The sequence below is a fragment of the Metopolophium dirhodum genome, chromosome 1 (genome assembly GCF_019925205.1).
Source record: "Metopolophium dirhodum isolate CAU chromosome 1, ASM1992520v1, whole genome shotgun sequence".
NCBI classification, from domain to species: domain Eukaryota; kingdom Metazoa; phylum Arthropoda; class Insecta; order Hemiptera; family Aphididae; genus Metopolophium; species Metopolophium dirhodum.
This window is the reverse complement of record NC_083560.1, coordinates 83,795,492-83,821,675: the sequence shown is the minus strand read 5'-3', so window position 1 is coordinate 83,821,675 and position 26,184 is coordinate 83,795,492. Positions and strand designations below refer to the sequence as shown.

The 26,184-nt window shown below is 39.9% G+C and overlaps 3 protein-coding genes and 1 pseudogene across 3 annotated transcripts; 1 reads left to right on the top strand and 3 right to left on the bottom strand.

Annotated features, from left to right (window-relative positions):
• Positions 1-1,992: 1,992 nt before the first annotated feature.
• On the bottom strand, positions 1,993-3,765 carry LOC132942676 (uncharacterized; annotated as a pseudogene).
• Positions 3,766-6,931: 3,166 nt separating this feature from the next.
• Positions 6,932-12,334, bottom strand: LOC132942662 (uncharacterized). Its single transcript, XM_061011242.1, is given in 7 exon segments — positions 6,932-7,689; positions 9,798-10,326; positions 10,329-10,378; positions 10,631-10,806; positions 11,043-11,107; positions 11,256-11,561; positions 12,317-12,334. Coding segments are annotated over 7 exon segments (1,902 nt in total).
• A 7,232-nt stretch (positions 12,335-19,566) lies between these two features.
• LOC132942652 (uncharacterized) lies at positions 19,567-22,622 on the bottom strand. The gene is made up of 3 exons (XM_061011221.1): positions 22,143-22,622; positions 21,744-22,101; positions 19,567-21,662 (listed from the first exon to the last, which is right to left on the bottom strand). The coding sequence occupies exons 1-3, from the start codon at positions 22,620-22,622 to the stop codon at positions 19,567-19,569; spliced, it is 2,934 nt and encodes a 977-aa protein (XP_060867204.1).
• A 516-nt stretch (positions 22,623-23,138) lies between these two features.
• LOC132942645 (uncharacterized) lies at positions 23,139-24,551 on the top strand. The gene has a single exon (XM_061011213.1). The coding sequence runs from the start codon at positions 23,139-23,141 to the stop codon at positions 24,549-24,551; it is 1,413 nt and encodes a 470-aa protein (XP_060867196.1).
• The last annotated feature ends 1,633 nt before the right edge of the window (positions 24,552-26,184 follow it).

Sequence of the window (26,184 nt, the reverse complement as noted above, 5' to 3'; positions counted from 1 at the left end):
AGAGACTGCAGTATGGTACTAGAACTAGGCTCACTTTATTCTATCCATTAAAACATATATTTTATTTGGATTTGAAGTTTGAAAAAGTTCTAATTATTAATACAATTATTATGGTTAGTAGTTACTAAATAAGCTATACTTGAATAATTGATGCCAATTAAAAAATTATATTTAACTTGGTTGATATTCTTCTAATCATTTTAACATGACTATATTTAAATTGACTGATATTTTAAAATTACTTTAAATTTACTGTTATTTCTGATTTTTTTAATATTTACCTCAATGTAATAGTTAGTCGTTGTTCAGCGCTGATTGAGTTACGGAACTGAGTGTTTTCTTTTGTGATAAAGGGACGTAACTTTTCTAACAATTCATTGAAAGAATTAATTGACATCCTGTAGTATTCAAAAAATTTATCAGGATAACATCTCAAATTTTGGTAAAATGCATCAAATTGTCCCAGTTCTTCACGATTATGATTTACAGGGTGCACCCAATATTTTATTATTGGCCCTGGTGAATCCAATTCACCATATGCTTCTGCGACAGCAATCACTTTTACTATATTATTTAGATAATCTAAATCCATTGTAAACGTATTAGGTACCTATGTAATACGTATAATATACATTAAATATTTTGATCACATAATTTTAGTTTAAATTTATAATTTACTTACTTGTATTTCATTAAATACTTTAAAAAAAAATCGTGATTGGTAAAACAAATTATATACTGCTCATATACTGTTACTTGTTGGTACAACAAATTTCAATTAGTACAGTTAAGACTATAGGTAGGAAACTAGGAACTATGCCCAACTAGAATTAACTGGATAAGTGATAACCAATAGTAAATTCTTTAAAGCATTTGCCAATAGGTATTTAAATGAGAAAACACACGTGATTACCAGAATTCGAAATCCACGTGAAAAGGCGCAAAAAGTGGTTGATAAACTGATAACACCTATTAGACCAGCGGCAAAAAGTACGCAGTGCGGTGCGGGTCGTATAAACAGCGAACGGTTAAACCGTTCGAAACTAACGGCGAAAATAACGCAGTGCGTTTAGACCCTAAGTGTCTCAAAAGTACAGATACTGAGTGTTTTAAATTCTATTTTATAAATACACGATACATGTATTATTTTTCAGTCAAAGATTTAAAAAAAAAGTGGAAACACATACGGGATACCCATAACCGCTGTAAGAGAAAATTATTTACTGGATCTGCAAGCTCAGCAAAAAAACATTGGCCTTTGGCAGACCGTGTGTCATTTTTAAACTCTGTCGAAAATGCACGAAGGTACCTATATAAAAATAAATTATTTGTTTGAAATTGAAATATATAAATAATTTGTTTATAGTTTTGAGAGCAACATGGGATCACATAGAGAAGAAGGAACTATAGAAAATTTGAATATTGGTAGAGATTCGGTCATTTCACCAGTCCAAGATGAAGAATAGTCTGGGTCTTCATTTACAGAGGAACAAGTGGACCATCCTCTCCAAGATCGAAATTCTCCAGAACGTCCTTTTCAAAAAAAGCAAGCTCGTTTTAAGACAAACAAACTACCAATGTTGTTATCAAAAAAAGCAGAAGAAAGAAATAAGACCATTAAAAAAATTGAAGAGCAGAACCAGCTTTTTTTAGATGCTGAAAATAAAAGAAATGAAGATGACGAAATTGATTAGTTTTTTAAAAGTGTAGCTTTAAGTGTTAAAAAATTACCCAGAATAGCTATAAAAGAATCTAAATTGAGAGCATTAAATATTATGGTAAATGAACTTGAAGACAAATATGGTGATCATTCACATCAAACAATACCAGCTTTCTACCCAATTCAACCAAATTATAACCATGAGTTTTCTAATTCTGGTACGCCGTCACCTGCAATATCATACTCGATGACAGATACTCAAAGTACACCGTCGCCAATATCATACAATATCCACATACTCAAGTCACACCCTCCGCTTCACCTGACTTATTTCAAACATCAATTGCAAATACTTCTTCATTTTCATTAGCACCTTTCGACAACTAGATATAAGGTAAAAGTAAGATACAAATAGTTTTAATTTAAACTATGTATTTAAAAAGCACATAAGCATAATATTTTTTTTTATTTAATGAATTTAGTTCTTACAAAAAATATGTCGAGTAGACTACAACAATTTTAAAAAATACATGTTAAAGTAATTAATACATTTTTCATGTAATAATTTATGTAATATTTATTTGATACCTAGTAAAATACAAAGGACAATTTTTTTATCAAACAGTATTTAAATATTTTTTTTCACTAAAAATATGTAAACATCTTACCAGTTTAATGTACCTTCGTTGTTGAAAAAATGTTTAAATTGATCTCTCACCTTGAATACTTCCATGTTAGAAAATCCACCTCCTGCACTGATTTCCAACATTTTGTTGGTTGGTGCAGTTTGTTCACAGTCATATTCATAAAATGGTTTATTATTTTTTTCCAAGTATCCGTCTCTCAACATATTATGTAAACAACATGACACACATATTAAATTATCACATGTAGTTTGAACATTTATAGGCTGATAAAAACTCGATACACTTGACTTAACAACCTAAACGCATTTTCGGTGACATGCCTTGCTCGGCTTAGTCTATAATTAATTGTTTTTTTTGATACATCTTCTCTACTTGATTTTTTAGAATATGGCTTCATTATATGAGTGTGTAAACGAAACGCTTCGTCACCTACAATTACGTGTGGAACTACAATATTAGAACCGGGGAGAAAGCTTTCTTCTGGAAATCCAAATGATCCGTTTAAAATTCGCTGCCCTATGTCAGATTTAAGGAAAATACTACTGTCTGCTTTCTTTCCGTAGGAACCGATATCAACAATCACGAATTTATAATTAGCATCAAACATTGCCAAAAGTACAATGGAAAAAAAAATCTTTGTAATTGTAGTATAAAGATCCCGAATTCTGTGGACACCGTATACGTATATGTTTACCATCAATACCAAGTATGCAGTTAGGAAAGTTCCATTTATAACAAAATTCTTCAGCCTTTTTTATAAAATCAATTTGGCGTGGGTCTGGCAAAAAAATTGGAACTAGTTTATGTTTTAAAACTGATAAAGTTCGCTTTACTATTATGCTAATATAGTCGTGACATATTCGAAAACCAAATGACAGCCATCGAAATGATTCTCCAGTAGCCATATACCTATAAAAAGTGAATGATATTGATACATATAATTTATTTTATATTATTTTATTACGGTATTTAGTAAAACCATTACAATTTACAATAAACAATGAGCACGTCTTTATCAAATATATTTTATATACGGTTAAAATTGTATAACCGCAAAAACTTAATGTCTAATATATAACACTATGTATAACTTTATAAGTTAGGTAACTAATGATGATTGATACAAATACGTATGACAAGTTTATATATACTAGTAGCTCACCTTAAAGTAACTTCCAATTTTTCTGAAGCTGTAATTGGTTGTTTCACCCGATTGTATGGTTCTTTCGATAATTCTACCTCAACAAGTGATAACAAGTAATCGAATTGTATTTTGTTAACACGGAAAACCCCGCGAAATTTCATTTCGTCATTCGACAAATGTCTAATTATTGAAATTTCAAAGAATCCCTCTGTTTTTCTATTGATAAATAAGTCATTCACTTTTTGTCTCTTTTTATAACGTGTAATTAATAATTCATCATCTTCTTCTTCTTCTTCAAGTAAGAGTAATATCATTTTATTATTATTAGTTATTATATTAGTAATACTCATATTGAAACTGAAAAATAATAAAACACAAAATACGTCTTCACGGCGAGAACACTGAGACGATACAAAATATATGCTGACAAGCGGCACCACGTCGCTCACCGATACGACGACACCGACCACTTTGACGACGAGCACAAGCCCCGAGATCTCGTCCGTCACCCACGTCAGACTTCAAGGTTTCTGGCACAACTCTCCGACTCAATGGTTCACATACGCGGACGAGCGAATCCGTTCGGATTTGACGCGAATGAACCACGTGCTTGAGGCTTTGGACGAGGAAGGCGTGAGGACGACCACGGATTTGTTGGGACCCGACGCAACGTACGAAGCAATACGGCAACGATTCGTCATAGCGTCCCACAAGCCACGCGCTTTCAGCGGATGATTCAGCCAGGTGGCATGGGCGATCGTACCCCATCACGCCTGTTACGGAACATGCGAGACGTCTACCCCGACAATTCTTTGATGGCTTTTTGGCTGAGCAAACTGCCACCACCCGTCCGTCATCGCCAGCCTCACTGGTTCCGGAGATTTTCTGGCCAAATGTGCTGACCGCGTGTGGGAAGCGTGCCGGAGCACGAAGATTTTGGCCGTCGCCATAAACTTCGACAACCACGATTTACGCGAGTCGAACACGATCACTAACCGAATCACGCCGGCAAGCTCGCCCAACCAAGACGCGCGTTTCCTCGCGCTCGAAAACGCCATCCACACGCTCACTGCCCAGGTCGCGTCCCTTGCGACGTCGCAAGCTGCTGCGCTTTCTCATACGACCAACGATCGCTCCTCGCGCTAGCAACGTGATCGCTCCTGCTACCGCCACAGAGCAACATAACGGCGGGCTGGTGTTTCTACCACGACCGATACGGCGCAGACGGGTGGAAATGCCGCGATCCGTGCACTTACGTGCCCGTTACACGGAAAAATCCGTGAGGCGGCGGTGCTCCATCAACACCTCGCCGCGCGATGCAACACCGACTCTTCGTCAACGACACCCGTACTGGATGTCGATTTTTAATTGACTCCGGCGCGGAAATATCGGTGTTACCGCGACCCCCCTACTATCAGCAAAACATCGGCCACAACACGAAGAGCCCCGATATAAGACTCGTCGCCGCAAATGGCTCACAAATCAAGACCTATGGACCAAAACAACTGCACCTCGATCTCGGTTTCAAACGACTATTTACCTGGATTTTTGAAATGGCCGACGTTTCCCGACCTATTATCGGAGCCGATTTCCTACGGTTTGCTCATAGATATACGCCGAAACCGCATCGTCGACCTTGCAGTAAATAGTTCAGTAAAGATCACGCCTGCTACCATTTTGCCACGTACCGCGATTTGTGCCGTCGCCCGACCGTCGAAGTGGACCGCCCTACTTCTTGACTACCCCGAAGTCACGCGCAAATCGCCCGTACCGAACAAGTTTTTACACGATGTGGTTCACGAACTACACACCACTGGTCCAGCGCTGTTCGCCCGACCACGCCGACTTCCGCCCGACCGACTACGAATCGCACGTCAAGAGTTCGACTTCATGCTGCAGAAAGGCATCTGCAGGCCGTCATCGAGTTCATGGGCCAGTCCACTCTTACTGGTGCCCAAAAAAGATGGTATGTTCCGACCGTGCGATGACTATCGCCGACTCAACGCCGTAACAGTCGCCGACCGATACCCGTTGCCACATCCACATGACTTTACGGCAAACCTCGCTGGTAAAACCGTTTTCACAAAGCTCGATCTGGTGCGGGCATATTACCAAGTTCCTATCACCCCAAATGACGTATACAAAACCGCGGTCACGACACCGTTTGTTTGTTCGAATTTCCCGTCATGTGTTTTGGACTTCACAAAGCCGCGCAAACTTTTCAACGCGTTATCAACGACGTGTTAATCGCCTCACGCGACGAGGCTGAACACACCAAGCACGTACCATCCTCGAACTTTTTCAAAAATACGGTATCGCAATCAGTCCGGCGAAGTGCGTTTTCGCGACCGACTCGATGTCGTTTCTGGGACACCTTATCGACAAAGACGCGTGTCGACCGAACGCCGAACGCGTTACCACGATACACGAGTGGACACAACCGAACACAAAAAAAAAGCTCCAACGATTTTTGGGTTCGATAAATTTTTACCACCGACGCCGCCGAAATACAAGCACCCCTTTATAGCGTTGCGTCTCAAATCGAAAATCGCGATGGACATTCGACACTCGAGCCGCCTTCAATGCGTGCCGTCAAGCCCTCACCACCACCGCGAAACTCGCACATCTCGAACAGAACGCCCCCCTATGTCTCAACACCGATGCATCCAACGTGGCCGTGTGCGCTGTTCTTGAACAACACGTCGACGACCAGTGGCAGCCCCTCGGTTTTTTCTCAAAAAAGCTCTCGCCCACCGAACAGAGATACAGTACGTACGACCGGGAGCTCTGCCGCCGTCCAACAATTTCAAGTACCTGCTCACCGTCATCGACCGATTTACTCGCTGGCCGGAAGCCTCGCGCAGTCGCACAGTCACTGACCGTGAATTGGATCGCATGATTCGGCGTTCCCGACACCATCACCACTGACCAAGGAAGACAGTTCGAATCTGACTTGTGTCGTTCTCTTTTTTCGACATTCGGCATTCAACACTCGAGAACTTCACCTTATCACCCTCAGTCGAATGGTTTCATCGAACGCTTAAGTCCGCGCTCACTGCACATGAATCGACGCAGTTGTAACGAACCCAATAATACGCATGATATATTATTGTGATCTTTTCGCCTTCGGCTACATTAGACAACATAAAGACTAGCTAAATATTAGCACGTAGAAATCCGATTAGAAAACCTATGGGAATATAACGAGAGGGCAATGCGATCTTGAACCCGCATTACAATAGGTCCTACAACCTCGTCTTAATCATAAATCATAAATGTATGAATATAATATTTAGAAATTGCTTACGAAATATACATATATATATATAATGCACAGTATCTAAATATTGACGGATGGCGTATAACATATAATATGGCAAAACACGATAACAGGACACGATTGTCGGATTAACCAGGCGTGGGAGTGTATCGATGATTAATTAAACAACGTTCTGTGAAGTCCACAGAAAAGTCGATGGACTAGGGGGAAGTAGGAGAGCAGGAGGCCGTATAAAACCAGACCTGAAACGGCCTGTAGATTAGACGTGTTAGTGTGTTACACCATAGTACAGACGAGCACTTAATTGTAGTTCCAGATCTTCTACGAAGTGGTACAGATGCCCCTCCAGCAGTGTGTAAAAATGATTCCCACATTCCTTCTGATGTAATTTTTTTTAAACGACATTCAATCATCTTTAGACCCGACGTAGAAGAATTATATTTCTCATCTAAATTTGTCATTAAAGAAATAATATTTTTCATTGATACACTTTCATCTGTTTGTGATGTTTCTGGTACATCACATTTTTTTATTACTGGTAATAGTTCTTTCACAGTTTCAGATTGGATTTCAATATTCGACTCTGTATAGTTATTAGAAGTGGAATGTTCAGAAGAATTTGATAAAAAAGATTCAAAGAATGAAATTGGTAGAGATTTATCACCTTGGGCAAGAACCGAAATGGTATGTTTATCTTCTGGTGTGACTGGAGGGAAATTTTTCGATACAACATCATAATATAAATAAACAGCACATTGGTGAGCACAAAATGATCCAAATTGTCCCTTATCACATGAGCAAATTCCTACACTTGTATTTATGTCATAAGTCTTATCATCAGAAGTTACAACTTTATACTCAATATCTGAAATTTGGATTACATTTTCAGGTTTAATTGTACTGGCTTTTTTTGATTGTGACTGAAGAAAAAGTCTATAGTTGGGGCACCGAGAGAACGCTACTCCTTTGCGCATCTAAATGAACGAGCTCCGTGTTTCCGTGACCACTGGCCGCCGTAATTTCCCCCACTCAATGATCGTCAACTAATTAGACAGCCGCCGCCGTCGAGAAGCAACAAGTGTCTGTATACAGCGGCTCAAGTAAAACGAAAATAATAACTCCTGACAACTGACATAAATATTTTATAAATGTGTTTATTTATTTATTCCAACATATATTTGATCAAAATAAAATTTAAATAATACTAAAAAATAAAATAATTCAAATACAAAGAAATTAATCCGAGTCAGAATCCGAACTTGTATCACCTATTGTTAGGATATGACGTGCTCCTTCTTCAGGTTCATCGTCCATAAAATCGTCTGTTATGTTGTCGATTTTCCAAAATTTTTCTTTATCCTTGATGACGTGCCCAACGAAATTCGTCCACATTTCCGGTGTTACTAGTTCCACGCCTCTTTTCAACAATTCGTGTACATCTTTTAACTTAAAGGTAGTATTGTGAGTACGGACATACCTCTTAACAGACGACCATGCTAGTTCTATAGGATTCAACTCGCAGTGGTACGGGGGCAATCTTAATATTGTTTTATTGTTATCTTTCGCATACTCATCAACAACGTATTTCTCATGGTCATCCGTATGTATTGTTCTGACTTTAGACAGTAATGCCCCTTTTGTTGTTGGATAAGTAATGTTCTCGCCCTTACTTTCCAGCCAATTTATTATTTCCTGCTTTTTCCATGACATCGCTGGAATACGATCTTTTTTCACAGAATGATAGGCGGCGTTGTCCATCACTATGACAGCATTTTCTTTAAGTAACGGCAGCATTTTTGCAAACCATTCAAAGAAAGTACTGCCATTCATTTCATCATGATAGTCCGATTAGTTGGTTTTTGACTCAAAACATAAAAGGCCACCCGGTACGAAACCGTCAGTTGATCCTATGTGTAACACAATGAGTCTCTTGCCTTTTCCCGATGGTTCCTTTTGTCCCATTGTGAGCCCTGTGAGGAATTCGCGCGGTGAATTGACCGTACTGTCGTGCCATGCTTTGCTATGGGTTTCACCTGCGTTTACCCACGTCTCGTCAAGGTAGTATATTGGTCTGTTTTGTGATCTGTATTTTCTTATTTGATCTAAATATTTACCACGCCAAATAATTATGTCCTCTCTTTCGATAAGCGCACTATTGCGGGATTTTTTCACGTAAACAAAATGCAAATCTTTTAATATTTTACGAAATGAAGAACGTTTGAGGTTTGGTAAAGTTTCATCTTCATTAATAGCTATCAAAATTTTTTGTATAGTAGGAACTTCACGATTCCACCAAAAGCCATGTATTTTTCGTCTGATAGCTTGTTTGTCAAAACTATCTACTTTTTCGAGTATTGTAGGTCTAATTTTTTTTTTATTAGGTGATGAAACTGTACCTTTTTTTTATATTCAGCCAATGTCGTTTGTATCGTCCGTTGCCCAATACCACTTGATTTAGAGATTTCTAACAGCATTTGTCTGTAGGTCAATTGGGGGCTGTCTGGGTTTTCTTCTTGTTGTTTGATCTTCTCTTTGTACAGATTAATGATTATTTGCTTTTGACCAGTACCAACAAACTAAAGAATAATAAATTAATAAAATTAATAAATTAAGAATTTTGCTATAGAAAAATAATAATACAACATAATAATAATACTTACTTTTCCACCAGGATTTTTTTTGGAAGGCGATATATCGACGAGATCCATGGTGTATTAAGTACTCTCAGATAGTAAGATACACAATACTAAAAATACTTATAAGCAATGGTAGGTATGCTAAAAAAACGCGAAGAAAAAAAGTTGGTGAATATTGTATGTATGACAAAACGTGAGATACTTGAAATCGCTAATAACGCTGTATACAACACCACCACTATAATAACACGTGACCAGAACGACGGCAGCGGTGGCGGTAGGCGGTAGCAAGCGGCGTCGGTGGCAGCGGCGCGCATTAACGGCGGCCAGCATTCGGCTAGGTTTAGTGTAGTGGTGGGAATGCGCGAAAACGGACGTATTTTGGTCGCCGCCCAGTAGCGTTCTCTCGGTGCCCCAACTATAGCCTTACAATTTCTGGAGTTTGCAAATTCTCTGAATCTGTGACAGTAATATTCTTCCAAAACTTTACAAGCGAAATCAATTAATGCAATTGCATTATATGCCTTAACTCTCGATAAAACTATATCCTTGAAAATCCTAACAGTTATTTCAGAAAAGTTATTTGTTTGATGACCATTGACAGTTGCATCCCTCCATGCAAGACACCATTTTGATCGAAATTCCCAGTATGTGCTAATATATTTATTCCAATTTGCATAGTTGGAATTTGTTGTGTCTAGATATGCTTGTTCTGCTTTTTCAATAGTATTAGCATATAAAGTAATTTGGAATTTCTTCATCAAAATTTGTCTGCTTTCTTTTGGTATATTATTTTTTGCTTCCCATAACCAACGCCAAATTGCTTGAAGCACATGAAATATGCACAATAAATGTCTACTGTTTGGCCAATTATTATGAAGAGCATTAATTTCAGCAGAAGAATTATCAGTCATAAATATTTTAGGATATCCACAAGAACCAAAACTTTATTTTCCGGAAGAGCTTCTTTCAATAAATTGAATCCGTTATTATATGCATCATAACTTTGACCTACGAAAATCAATGATTAAAATTTAAGTACCCGTTTGTATACTAAAAAATGTGTTTAAAAATGAATTAAATTAAACATTTCATCAGTATAAATTGTTCTATAATTTATTTAAACATTGAAATTGATTTGTTTCAATATCATATTATAATATGCATGTTTTAGTAAATTTCATTTAACTACCTTTTCAATAACTATTAAATTAATTTTAAACTGCATTTGTATATGCAATATGAAGTTAAATTAATAATTACCCTGTGTGATTATAATGCCTAATGGTACAGCTCCTGCAGCACAAGGTGCTAATACAAATGTCGTGGTATGATTTTCTGGATCACATGCTGATATACTATCCACAAAGACAGTATCACTTGATGTTCTTAGTAGATGTGCTCTTTTCATCATAGGAGTCAATATAACAACAGCAAAATCGATACCTTGGCCGCAGGCGGCATTTTTCTTCGGGCAAGTCACGGTGTCCGTAGAACAAGTGCTGCCATCCCCCACCCGGGTATGGTAGATACCTACGGGTGCCCAATCAAAAATTCTGCCAAACTAAACACATACGTGTTCCTCCCCCTACCAACTTAACAACCTACAAACTAATAAATAGCTAATGGCCTCAGCTGCTGGGCTCAAGATCAATAAAAAAAAACAACAGCAAATGGATTTTGTTTAAAATTAACAATAATATCATCTTTTTTATATAACACTTTTTTTTCTATTAGTTTCTACATAATAACACATTTTATAATTAATATTTATTTATTAATCTAGGTACCTATTATAGTATATTAGCAATGTATATGTCAATACATTGACTGTAATACATATTATTATATTAATTATTATTGAAAATATAATAGAATAAATATTTACTTCAATTAATCCAGAACCACTACGTGGACCTAGATTATTGAGCCGCCATGTTTCATACCAGTTTTGTGCACATCTATATGTTGGATTCAGTGAACCATTGGCATAATCCTGTTGCTTAAAACCATGTTTCAAGGACAATACATTTTCATGGTACTTAGATGATTCAATAATTCCCAAACCATTATTAAAATATTCAATAAATGTACTCTTTAGATTATTGTCAGCTGGTAAAAATCTTAATGTCTCGGCAGTCTGTAGTGTATGTCCATGATTTGAATGTATTTTAATAGAAGCCAATAAACCTTCCTAATCATATAAATATATAGGTTCATACTAAAGATTATTATCTCCAAGTATACTTTTTTCTTTTATAAAAGCAAATATTTGTAATTATTATTATTATGTTTAACTATTTATTTATTTATTTCTCAGAAACAGGAATACCTATATTCCCTATAATACCTATTACCTATTTAATACCTACAATGTTAGTCCTACATTAAATATAGAATATTAAATGATTGATTCGTAAAAAAGTTTTCAATACTCCTTAATTTCAAAAAGTACCTATTTACCTATTTAAGTATTTTACAAGTTTGTCAATTCTTCCTATAAATTATCCTTCTTGTCCACCCTGCCACAAAAATATGTACAGATTGTTAATACAAAAATAACAATAATTTATTTTACTATAACAATCTTAAATAATTATATTTATTTTTAATAATCTTGAGGTCTTACCTTAACATAAACATCTGTTTTTTTTTGTCCATGGTGTACTAAGTTTTATACTACACAATATATAGGCTGGGCACATAGCATTTTTTGAGTTTCCTTTCTTATTGTTTTCTTTAGAAACCTTTTGGAAACTACTATGATGACAAACATACTTTTTTCTATGATGAGTATTATTAATAATAAAAATAAAAATTATCATTTATTATTCTCTAAACTAGTTAAATAATAATAAGTTAAATATATTATTTAATTTTAAATTAACATGTTACCATTAACCATAAATAAAGTAATTAATTTAATAATGTTATGATTAGAGCAAGTACTTTCATGCATTCACACATTTTTCTAGTTAACTTTTTCGTATGTTGAGTAAGTACACAACACATTTCACAATGTTTGTGACCAAAGGCTCAAAATTTTTAGTGCATATTTTTGCATATTTTGAAATTTTTGGATTTAAAGTACATATTTTTTGATGCAAAAGTGCATGTTTTTAAATGCATATTTAATGATTTTTTAGTGCATGAAAGTCCATGCTCTAACTTATGATACATCAACATTCAACAGTGGTTAAAGTGTAAAAATTTGAAGACCCCCCCTTTAGGTCAATAAATTAAAAAAAATTACAAGTGTTACAGTCGTTCCAGACCATTATTATTTAAATCATAAAAATACCTATTTTTGTTTTTATTTAAATAGATATTATTTGAAAAGGAAAAGAGTTTTTACAATATTTTGCCATTTGCAAAATACCTTATTGTTAAAAAATAAAAAGATACAACTGACTGAAAGGATGGAAACTAGAGGTAATAACATATTGGAAATCTTGGCTCTATCATTATCAATACTGATACAATTATAATTTTCTTTCCAAAAATATTATGTCAAATCAGTACCTATTTATATTTCATAATTAATTTTATATAATAATAAACCAAATTCATAAAATATTACAACTTCAAACAATGCAAGTATCTCATCTTTGGTATATAGCCTATAAACTATAATCATATATTAATAGGTACCCAACTATTAGAGGTACCTCAATTTCTTTATACAACCATAAATTATAAATTATAATATAATATAAAATATTGTTCCATGATATAATAATATATTTTTAATTGTTTTCATTATATAAAAATATGTTAACATATTATAATATTATTTTTCTTTATTGTAATACACCTAACTGAATTTATATATAATTGAACCATTGCAATTAAAACTACATGGGATGCAAATCTGTAACTTTATATAAAAGGCAGAGAACTCTGTTTAACAACAATAAACAAATTATTGGAGCTTCAATATAATACATTCATATAGGTAGGTACATATAATTATGTAATTTCAACTTTTTTTTAACAAAAAAATCCAATATTTAGATTAGTTATAGGTAATTAACAAAATTGATGTCGTTCTTGCTATGACTGTTGTCTATTAATAATAGGCTAATAGCCAATAGCCAATAGGTAGATACCACTACATAGGTACACTTACGAACACATAATTTTGGTTCCTGCTGGAATGGAGCTTCTTGCTATTTAATGAGTATTTGTTAAAGAACAATATTCATTCACCCACTGCTTAATATCATCTACAGAGTTTAAATTACTTCGAATTTCTATAAAATTAAATTTTTCCTCTTTTATTTTATTGATAAATGATTTAGGATACATTTTTATCTTAGCACTATACTCAGTATACTCTATAGTCTATACTATAGACTCTATAGTTTTAAAGTTGTAGGTGATGTCTATTTTTCTATTTTGTATTTTATTTATTGATATGATAATATTTTAATTAATTGATTGATTGATATAATATATGATTATATTTTAATGAGATAAAGATAAAAACGGCGGGTGATTTAAATCCAGCCAATCAGGAGAGCCCGGTTGTGAAACAATGTATGGTATGGTAATATGCGTCCGGGGGTAATTCGACAAGCCCCACGGCAAGTCAAGAACCCACGGACAACCTGTCAGAACTCCGCGGCTTCCAGTCGACCATTCAACAGGGCCAGTCCTCACAACCCCTAAATAACGACATTTTTAAAATCGCAGGGGAACAACTGCAAAAGATAATACTGATGTTGCCACAAACGAACGATACAACGTCGTTCGAGGCACGCCTAATGGCGCTCGAGGCAAGCATGACGCGGTTCTTTACGGAATCACGCTCGGCCACCACGCAGCAGCCACATGACTTTGCGGTCCCGCGGTTCACAAACCACCCGTCACCTGAACACGTAACAACTCGTACACACGATAGTTACCAGTCGGGTAGGTCGTATGAGCGCAAGGACGGCGGCGCTCAGCCGAGCACCAGCCACATTGCCGCCGCGAACAACCGACCGTTTTTCACACGCGACACTCACCACGACTATACGGGTCACACCACACACGCATCACAACACGCGTCATACGAAACACGCGCACATGAACGTTCGGTACTAATACCGTACGAGGACTTGCGTACAGCAAGAGCCTCGTTACCCGAGTTCACAGAAACGAGGGCCGAGGACCCCGTACGGTTTATAGACAATACCGAGTCGATTTTGACGCAAGCTCGTATACACCTATCGGATTGGTGCAGGGCGGTCGAGCCGCAATTAAAAGGAACGGCGAGTACATGGTACTATTCTATCAGGGCACTCGACCTATCCTGGACAGAATTTAGGGAGGAATTTTATGAAAATTTCAATAACGCCGAAATTCAGTCTCGATTGCGCGTCGACATCGTGTCAACACGTCAAACGCCCAGACAGTCGTTAACGGAATTTGTGCTGATTAAAAACCAGCTTGCACACCGCGTAAATACCGGCCTATCCGAATCGGAGTTGGTAGGTATTATCGCCGGACTAACGCGCGACACATTCCGTACACACATACATCTACACCGGCCATTGACGTTCAGCGAGCTGCGACGCATCGCAGGCGTTTTGGACCCGGTAACGGACAACATCAACCCGCCTCCACAACAATGGGCCCCTAAAACCAAAAAAGTGGTGGATACCCCAAAAACAGCCCCCCCGGTCGAAAAAAAATTTTTCACAAAAACAACGGAAAATAAACCACCGGGGCCGTGCAGATATTGTGGGGAACTCCATTGGAACAGTAAGTGTCCAAACAGACCGACCACGTCGGGAAACGGCGGGGGAGTCGACGAGGACTAGTCCCCCTCATCGACTCATCACCACCCCCCCACTCATCACCACCCACTCACGGTAGTACACACGGAAAAAATAAGCGTAATCGAAAAGCGCGTAGTTCGGTAATTCAACATACAGAACAACCAACTACGAACATTTTTTCCGTCTAATCACCAATCGGCACCCGTTCACAGACCCCCAACCTACACCACCCCACCATTGAACACACTCACCTCACCGGTGACACGTGTGTTCAACAACAACCGGCTCATGGAGTAGCCACAGGTGTAGGGACAAAGGCAACAGAGACACGGGTGTTCACCCGCACGGGTGACGGGGACACAAGCACACACACCACGCTTATCCCCGCATTAGGTCAGTCTGCGCACGTAAAGCAACAGGCGAGCAACGAGGCAACCGATGTTGACAGTATGGTCATGGCGGTTAACACCAACGACCAGACAGTCTCCATCGCGGTTCAGAACCAGTTGTCCCGCTCGACCAATTGCAATACGACTAATAACGATACGCGAAAATGCCAAGACAAAAGTCCGACCCCCGCGGTCGAACTCGAATTTCCGTCAGGCTTCGTAACAGCCCTATTAGATTCGCAGGCACAAAAATCGTACGTAAACCCGACAGTAGCCCGTAAATACGGCAAAACACCCACACGGACCAACAAACACAGTCCGGATGGCGGACGGTCACACTGCAACAACCAGTGGCACCACCACAATCGAAGCTAGGATAGGTATACTCGATATAAAATTCGAAGCTACCATCCTAGTCAATATGTATTGCGACGCGTTACTAGGACATGACTTTCTTGTTAACAATGAAGTCTCTTGGGATAACGCCGCGTGCACAATTCACATGGGTAAGCAAATTCGTACGTCGACATGTTGGAAAGGAAAGTCTCAACCACCCGCCACTCCTCCCGACCTGTCACAATTAGAATTCGGAAACGACCCCGATACTCGCGCGAAACTAACCAAGATTTTAAACAAATACGCGGTAGTATTCAGCGAAAAAGTAGGACGTACCAAAATTATTGAACACGAAATTTTGCTTAAAGACCCGTCCCCAATCGCGCTCAAACCATACCCATATCCGCAACAGAAACAAACTGCTATCGACGATATGGTACGCGATATGGAACTCCAGGGGCTCGTAGAACCTAGCACCTCACCGTAGGCCGCACCAGTAGTATTGGCAAAGAAAAAAGACGGAACTTTTCGTCTCTGTGTCGACTACAGGTGACTTAACGACGTAACGGAATCCGACGCGTACCCAATGCCAGATCTCAACAAAATGATTAGGCAAATGCGGGGCTCGAAAATTTTCAGCATTTTTGACCTTCAGTCGGGGTACTGGCAAGTGCCGCTACACGAAAATGCGCGAAAATACACGGCTTTCCGAACACGTAGAGGTCTATTTCAGTTCAGATTCCTCCCCTTCGGTCTAAAGAATAGTCCAATGACTTTCGTGAGACTCATGAACGAGGTCATGAGGGGGTACCAGGATGAATTCGTACAAGTCTACCTGGATGATATTGTGGTATTTTCAAGGGACGAGTACGAACAACAGGCCCACTTAGACAAGGTTCTCGAGCGGCTCAAGAGGTTTGGACTAACGTGCAACACAAAAAAATGTAAAATAGGTCTTCACGAAATTTCATTTTTAGGGCACATTGTAGACTCGGAGGGCATTCAAAAACAACCGGAAAAATTGGTATGCATTGACAATTTTCAGGTTCCCAAAAAGGTTAGGGACGTACGTACATTTTTGGGCGTGTGCAACTGGTACAACCAGTTCGTAGACAATTACGCGGATACCATAGCACCTCTCACTAATTTATTAAAACAGGGAGTACGGTGGAAGTGGACAGATGTAGAACAACGCGCGTTCGAATCAATAAAAAACGCGCTAGTCACATCACCGAAATTGTCGCCACCCGATTATAGCAAACCGTTTTGTCTGCAAATTGATGCAAGCGAAATAGGAGCCGGTGCGGTACTTTTCCAACGGGGTGACAGACCGGAGGAAAGACGCATAGTGTCCTACGCAAGCAAAAAGTTTAGCGAAACGCAAACAAGGTACGCCGCGGTCGAACGCGAGTGCCTACCGATAATCTGGGCGACAGACAAATTCCGTCCATACCTAGAAACCCGACGTTTCGAACTCCTAACCGACAATTCGGTACTAACATGGTTATACAGACAAGACAAAAATTCAAAATTAGCACGTTGGTCACTACAACTAGCTAATTTAGATTTTAGTACGGTACACGTCCCGGGAATACAAAACGAAGCACCCTATTTGTTATCCCGTGACCCGGCACCGGGCACACCCGTAAACGAAGATCGATTCGAGGAAAAATTGGTAGGGGCGTCCACAACGCCGACAACCAGTGTTAACCTCGAGTCTGACCGTATATTTTCCATGTTCGTTAACCACGTTAGTGACGACACACCACTCACCGCGACGACTCTCGAAAAATGATAGTCCGAAGACGCCACGATCCGTGACGTAGTCGCCGGTCACAGATGGGACGGGCCCGCGCGGAATACTAGGAGCACAAAATCGGGAACAAACGCATACGTTTTTTCCGAAGGTCTCTTACGCGTAAACATAGGCCCCCACACACTAGTCGTGATACCAAAAACCAAAGCACAACATGCAATTTGGAGGTGTCACGATCACGTCTTATCCAACCATCCAGGTTGGAAAGAGACATACCGGGTTGTTCGACAACGGTACTATTGGAAAGGTCAAAAAAATGACGTCAGGTTATATGTCGGTGCGTGCCACGTATGTGCGTGCACGAAACCACTAAACTCACGTCCAAACGACCCAATGCAACCAAGAACCCCCCGTGAACCATGGGAAGTTATCAGTGTCGATCTTATGGGCCCATACCCACGTTCTGGTAACGGAAAATCGTACATACTGGTAGCAACCGACTGTTTTAGTAGGTGGTCCGAGGCTTACCCCTTAGGAACAGCAACCTCTAAAACAATAATCGAAACGTTAGAACGCGAGTTCTTTTCGCGTTTCGGTTACCCCCGCGTGTGTCTCAGTGATAACGGCCCATAGTTTGTGTCAAACGAAATGATGAACGCGCTAGAACGCTGGGGGGCACAGGGTTGGACGACCCCAGTCTACCACCTGAGGGCAAACCCAGTCGAACGCCGTAATCAAGATTTAAAAAAAGGGTTACGCGCACAACTAGTCACGGGCAAATATAAATCTTGGGACACAAAAATACCCTCAATTCTATTTTCGATATGGAACAGGTGTAACGAACAGACATGCTATCCACCCGCGGTCCTTGTCCTCGGCAGAGAGTGCAAGAGACCCGGAGATTGGGCGCTGTCTGAAGCTGCGCCGGTACACATCGAAAAATCACAGGAAGAGAGGAGGGTAGAGCGGGAGAAACGTATTTTAGGCAAAAAGGTAGTGGTAAAACCAAGCACGAACACCGGCACACCGGTGAAGTTCGGAAGGGCGACGTAGTCTACTACAAAGCACACCACTTATCTAAGGCACACAAAGATTTTCATGCCGGTTTCGCATCAAAGTTGTGGGGACCGGTAAGACCGGTAAATAGGTCGGGAAAGGAGTCTTCCTAACCGACCAACAACCGCCGCGGAAAATACATGTGTCAGGCCTGAAACGGGCACCAATAGGGCAACATTAAATAAACAATTGCCTGTAATAACAATCATTACAGACAACATGACTGGCCAACAACAGGAAAAGTGGCAACAGGTTGCCGAGCTGATCCAACGGCTGGGGCTGGTATCCAGTGGCCAGGGTGTTCGGACAAAATCCCGCAACCAAAATCCCGCCTGACGAAATGCCGCCACCAAAATCGCGTCTGGACAAAATCCCGCCCGAATGAAATCCCGCCGGGTAAAACCCCGCAAAAAAACGTATTGTACGTAAATTCATTACAACGTAATTCTGTTTCAAAAGTTGTCTACTGCTGATCTGTATTGGTAATGCGTTATCGCTTATCGCTTGAACGATAATTAGGAAATCCGTATACGGTATAGCCATATAGATATATATATATATAATATATATACGCAACTAGCAGACCCGGCGAACTCCGTTCCGCCACCAGATTCGTTTTATGTAACATTTCGTTTGGTGATTTAAAGATAAAGAAAAAAAATTTTTTTTGTTATATATTTGAAAAGGAAAATATTTATTTCATTTCACAACAGTAATAAATTCATTTCAATTACCTACTAAAATGAAGTGTTATTTAATTGTTTCATTGTAGTGCTCTTTGGTAAACCACATTTTTTGTTTTTTGGTCTGACGTTAACACAAACAAAGCGGATGGTTTCCCAACTCGTGAACACGCAACGTATAACTGTCCATGTGAAAAACAATGATTTTCCAAATTTATCCCGCAAACACTAAGCGATTGGCCTTGCGACTTATAAGCCTTGCATCCAGGAAGAATAGACCACCAGTATTATTGTCCACCGCTTGCATTAATGTTTTGTATACTTGTTTTTGCTGTTCATTCAGCAACGGAACATTATTTCTAACGAATTCCTGCAATGTATCAACATTGTATTGCAGCTCTCGATTTAATTCTTGGTTGAATGCATCGTGCATCGATCGATTTGGCGCAATCATTCCTACTTCAATCAGTAGCTTGTTTGCAATAGTCAAGCATTGATCCTCAATCAGAATCAATCCTTCATTGTAGATTTCATCGGTTATTTGGATGTCAGGATTATTCGTTTGAATACGCAAGCGATGCAAGATATCTTCACATATGGCGTCTTTGTATTTGTTCCATAACTGAATTGGTTGTGAAGGAAAACATGTGGTGATGATAATTGCGAACAGCGTTCGTATTTGGTACGCATTTGATGAAACAACTGAATCTGCAAGTGTTAAATCCCAATGAGAATCGTTCTCCAGCAAACCCAATAGTTGACATGCTTCTCGATATGTTTGGCATTGGTGGCCATTCACAGTTTTCAAATGCGCAAATGATTTCGGTCCACGTACATTTACTAACAGCAGTCGCAAATAAAAACATTCATCGTTTCTAGGATGAACAGTGTACATACGACCTAGTGCATCAGTTGAAAACACCTGTGGCCAGTCTGGAACTGGGGTTCCTTGTTTGCGACGTTGGAATTTCTTTGTTAATTGATTCCAAGTGTAATACTTGGGCATTTCAACGTACATCAGCGTCGCTGCGAATGGATCTGCTTCACACATTGCAAAGAAGCTAGTCAATGTTGTCGATGGTGGTCTCTCAGCTCGTTGTGCCGCATTAGCCTCAGTGAAGTAAACTCTTTGGCCATTTTCCAAATGCACTGCTAAATGTACAACTGTGGGATATCTTTCATGAATTTGAAATGACAATAATCGCCACAGTGCTTCATTAGTACTGACGTATCTGCCCATTTGGAAGTTGCTGATTGCGTCATTCACATTTTCCGACGCAATACCAAACACAGCCATGTCGCTGCCTTTTGTGACGTACTTGCACAAATATTTGATTGATTTGGCCGAATGACAACTCTCAACGTTTGCATGTGTTTCGAAAATTCGTGATAGCAGCGGGCAATATGGTACAATGAATTCATTTCCGATCTCAATCTCTTGATTTTGAACTTTAACTTTGATAGTTCGACCGTTATCTTCTTTTGAACGCCGACGATAAACTGGATATCCATCGTTCCCTGTGACTGTTTCAGCAACTAACGGTCGCGGATATCGTTTTGTGCACTTTCCATCAGCCATGCAAGGCGATAATGGATTTAATGCACCGCACGGTCCATGCACCATCTGTGTCGTCACAATGTCGTGTAGACGGGGATCAGGGACTGGATCAGGAATTTCAGCTGATATGATGTCATCCACTTCATTTGAATGTAATTTGTTCAGCAACCAAATTAGGATATGAGCATGCGGTAGTCCACGCTTCTGCCATTCCACCGAGTACATATAACAACGTGTGTCACCAAAAACTCGATACTTAGTAAGCACATCCATCATAACCATGAGTTTTTGCTGAAATACTCTGGCGATTATGTCATGGCAATCTTGCGGTTTTTGACCCGGTTCCAACTCGCGTTCAATTTCCGTCCACTTCGGATTGCATGTGACCGTAATAAATAAATCCGGAGTTCCATAATTTCGTACGTACGTCATAGCGTCTTGAGCGTATTCGTGCATGTGGCGTGGGCTTCCGATATAAGTTGATGGGAGAACCGTCAGTCGTCCAATATTCTGAACATCACCATCTGAATGAATAGCATCACGCAAGTGTATATAGTCCTCAGATCGTAGCTTTGGCTGATTGAATCTGATGAACGCTAAACGTTCGGTCTCGACTTTGACATACATGTCGACAGCGAATTGCTGGAATAGCCGACCGCACTTCAGAATGACATTCTCCTCATGTGTACGAATCATCATACGATACGCATAGTAATTCATTGCGCTTAGATTTTTATTATTCGTTGATACTCCTGAAAATGCAAAATTAAATGAATTGTTAATGGAAACCAATAAAAGTAATAATGGAAATAATTAGTGTGTGAATATTGTACCTGTAATTGGATCGACCATCTTCAACGTGATGTCGTATCCGTCTTGCCCTTGCCAATAAATGATTGGATATTGTAACGCATCGTACAAACGATGTGTCTCGTTTACACGATGCATGATATTGCTTCTTCGCTGAACGACAATGTCTCGTGATTTAGTTGGATCGCCAACAATAATTGCAGCAACATCATTAACGGTGGGTGCATTGAATCTTCGCACATGTTCACCTGTTGGAGTACAATCCGCTCTTATGACAAATTTGTGCGTATCCGATGGCATTCGTTCCAATGCTGTTTTGAACATATTAACCACAGCATTATTAGCGTGAAAAAATGCTTGCAACTGTTCAATAATTCGTCTCTTTGCAATTATGTGTTGGTTATGTGTGTTGTATCTTTTACCTTGCAAGTCGGCATGAAGCCGCCTTCTCGAATGATATTAGCTCCAAAGGAAGTCATGCGAAAGCAGTTATTGTATTCAAGGATGTGTTGAAGAAAATGGCTGGAATCGGGATCACTTCCATCAAACAATGTTTTCAGTGGCTGTGGTGGTGTAAGTAATGGATCCAGTTTGACTTTTCCACTTGCGCAGCACAATCCAACCGTTTCTCTTTTGAACTTTAACGCATTGCAATATCGGCATATAGTCGTCATTCGTCCAATATCCAAATTTTCATCATCACTGTAGTTCGCAGTGGGATCATATTGGAATGCCAAGCGATTGTATGATGCCAATGATCTTCGTGTGCTCACGCGATGTCTCAATCGGTCTTTTTCTCTTATTATATTTTGTCTTTCTTCTCTTAAGTTCCTTGAATAGACTTGTTGCTGGCTTGCATGTCTTGTGCGGCGGCCGATGTTCGCACGTCGTTCTCTAGGCATTTTGGACTATGGACAGAGTGTTGAATTTAACTTCAAATGCACGATCCACATAATTTACACTGAGCTTAAATGAAATTAACTGAGCAGAGAATAATGACTATCTGTCAAACACTTTATCACGCACCGTTGCTATTGGTTTGAAGTACATGCTATGTATAATAGATGGCGCTGTATGTGAAAAACGATTTCCCCACTTTTCTGTTGAATTTTTCCTGAATTTTCCAGAATTTTCTTTGCTATAAACCTCACGGAGCCCAAGACCTTTCCAACGAATGCAAAACCGTGGAAATCGGTTCGTGCGTTCTGGAGTTATAGCGTCAGGGAGGAAAACCGGACTTATTTTTATATAATAGATTAACTGACGCGCGTGTACGATCTATTGTACTTTATCTCCGAATTTACGATATTAGTATACTTATGACATTCGTAACATCAAGTTAATAAATCAGTCTACAGTACAAACACACACGCATTTCATGTCGCACGTGTCTCTCGTCATAAGTTTAAAGTTTTAATATGGAATTTGTAAAAAGTGCTAAAGGTAATAATTTATTAGTGTATAGAGGTTTCCTATACTCTAGAGAGAAACCACCAAAAAATGATGAAACAATATGGAAATGCGTGGAAAGCAAAAATGTTATGTGTCGCGCGAGAGTCCATACTAATGGTGAAGAAATTACGAAAGTTATGAATGTGCATTCCCACCCACCTGATCCAGCCAAAATTAGTGGTAAGCGAATTTTTTCTAAATTGAAACAGTTATCTATGGATGTAGGATTATCAACTCATACTGTAGTCGCAAATGTTTGCCAAGACATTACACCAGGAGTTTCTAGTGTATTACCCAGTATCAGTTCTTTAAAACGCAATGTACGGCGATATAGGGTATGCTTAGAAACTTCCCCCTCTAATCCGTCTTCCCTAGAAGACTTAATAATACCGGAAAAATACTTACTGACAACGGGGAAAAAACCGTTTATGTTGTATGATAGTGGAAAGGAAGATCCTCAACGATTACTGATTTTTTCTACCAAAGAAAATTTAGAACTCCTCACAACTTGTGATCATTGGTATGCTGACGGAACATTCTCCTCTTCCCCGCCACTATTCTCACAAATTTATACTATTCATGGAGCTAAATTTTCCACCTGCTTACCCCTTGTCTATGCACTGCTGCCTAATAAGACCCAAGCTACTTACACAAAATTTCGGACAGCATTGAAAGTATTAAACTCATCATTAAAACCTAGTACTTTGATGATAGACTTCGAGAAAGCAGTTCAAAAATCGGTCAATGAAGTTTTTCCTGAATGTCTGGTGAGAGGCTGTTACTTTCATTTTTCCCAGTCAATATGGCGTCATATTCAGTCTTCATCTTTACAACAGCGATATATGAACGATGCAGAATTTGCTCTAGAAATTCGTCAAATAGCGGCTCTTGCGTTTATTCCAGAGGAGGCTGTAGAGAATGCGTTCAAAACATTGATTGAGAGTGAATTTTACGAAAATAATGGGCCAGAACTTGCTCCTCTCCTCAATTACTTTGAAGACACTTGGCTGGGGCGACTAGATAGACGTGGAAGGCGGCGCAGTCCTATTTTTCCTCTTTCTATGTGGAATTGTTTCACTAATGTATCTGCAGATCTCCCTCGAACCAATAATGGAGTTGAAGGATGGCACAATACTTTATACTCACTCCTACATGCTGCACATCCTTCTATTTGGAAAGTAATTAATGCATTCAAACAAGACGAAAATCTGACAAAGGTGAAGATAAAAGGTTTTATTCAGGGGAAGGAAAATGCGTCTCAGAAGAAACGTTATCAACTCTTAGATGCAAGAATAGAGTCTATTTGTTCTAAATTTGAAGAGACACCAACTCTTGACTACCTACGTGGTATTGCACATAATTTGCAATTTAATGTTTAAAATAGTAAATAGATAGTAAATAGTATTAGAAATTAGTAAAATTAGTAAATTTTCCAAATGACAAGGACCATATTATATGGAACTACGATAATAAATAAATAATAAATCTTAAACAACTTTTTAAACACGCCCATTTAATGAATTTTATGTATCTTTAAAATTCGCTATTGGCCAGTCCTAAGCCTGGTAAAGTGTGAAGGAAAAGTTGATAACAAAACAATTTATGAACTTTTTGCGGTATTTCGTCCTAGCGGGATGCCGTCCGACGGGATTTTGTCCAAACGCGATTTAGGCGGCGGGATTTCGTCCGGCGGAATATTGCTGGCGGGATTTTGTCCTAGAATCAGTGGCCAGGATGAGCCGCGAACAGCCGCCCAGGTCGCGAGGATGACTACCCGCCATTTCCTGCAGGACCCAGTGCGGGCGGCCATCTACAACCGGGGCTGGGCGGACCGTACAGCGGACATCCAGCGGAGGTTGCGTCCACAACGACCACCATCGACACCAACACCCAGCAGCCGCACACCGTCACTGACTAGGCCACCACCTCCAGCAACAACCGCCACCGTAACATCTGCGGAGCCGACACCGGTACCTAGGCCAACGGGGGTACTCCCCGGCCCGACGGGAAGGGTGAGGACGGAGGCGCAGCAGGTGAAGGAAAAGAGGAAGGCCAGGGAAAGCGAGGCAAGCCAACAGCGTCGGCTTGCCAAGCAAACCGCGCCAACCTCAGACCCGGAAACAGCAGGCACGCCTCCGACCAACCCAACATCGATGGAGGTAGACAAACCGGCATCCAAGGACGGCAAGTCCGAGGAGCCGGGACAGCCCACCAGCCAGACGTCGCCAGACCAATCGGAGGCCACGGTAGACATAACCGTGGCAGATTGGCTGGTGGTGTTCGAGGGGATGCCGGAGTTGGACGACAATCACACGTTCTACACTCCGGTAGGGTCCCCAAAACACCCCCAATAACACTCACGGGCGCGGGCAAGTCTACCTCAAGCGAAAGCCAGAGGTAGTACAAGCCACTCCGTCCCATAACGGCACACAGACACAGGTACAAGTGTACCCCGGTTTGGCGGGGGAGTATGACGCGGTACGCAGCGGCCATCAGTACAAAGTACATGACGTACCGCAGCGACCCGTCTACACTTTTCGTCAACCGCCACTACGGGCTACAGCGCGACAACGCCAACTCCCCCACCGCGCCACAAAAGCACAAGGTGAGATGGGAAGGCGAGTCGCGTAGAACGAGTACCGGCCGTCGTGAACTGCCATTGTAAAACCATCCGTTTTGACATCCATCCACGCGCCGTGCGTACCTACCACGACCACCGCAATATACATATATCTTTTGTGGTAGATATACTTCCGTTCGTTGTTTTTTTTTTTTAATATATATATATATATGTGTATCTCGTACGAGGATAAAATAAACGCAAACTACCATCGCATTACTTGTGTTTGTTAAAGTAACGAGTGTGCCACACACAACCAGCGACCGGCTCACCGCGGATCACCCGATACCACCGTCGTAGCCGCGTCAAAGTTATCCGCTGAATAACAATTAATTGTTACAAAAAGTAGCAGATAACTCATCCGTAACTATATTTGACCGATAAGGTTATTA

Bases quoted from the DNA above. Each gene is read 5' to 3' on its own strand.
- LOC132942652 (XM_061011221.1), bottom strand. From the start codon at position 22,622: ATGCCTAGAGAACGACGTGCGAACATCGGCCGCCGCACAAGACATGCA. The intron at 22,102-22,142 runs GTAAAAGATACA...ATAATTGCAAAG, and splicing joins GCTTCATGCCGACTTGCAAG to AGACGAATTATTGAACAGTT. The intron at 21,663-21,743 runs GTACAATATTCA...TTGCATTTTCAG, and splicing joins GATGGTCGATCCAATTACAG to GAGTATCAACGAATAATAAA.
- LOC132942645 (XM_061011213.1), top strand. From the start codon at position 23,139: ATGGAATTTGTAAAAAGTGCTAAAGGTAATAATTTATTAGTGTATAGA.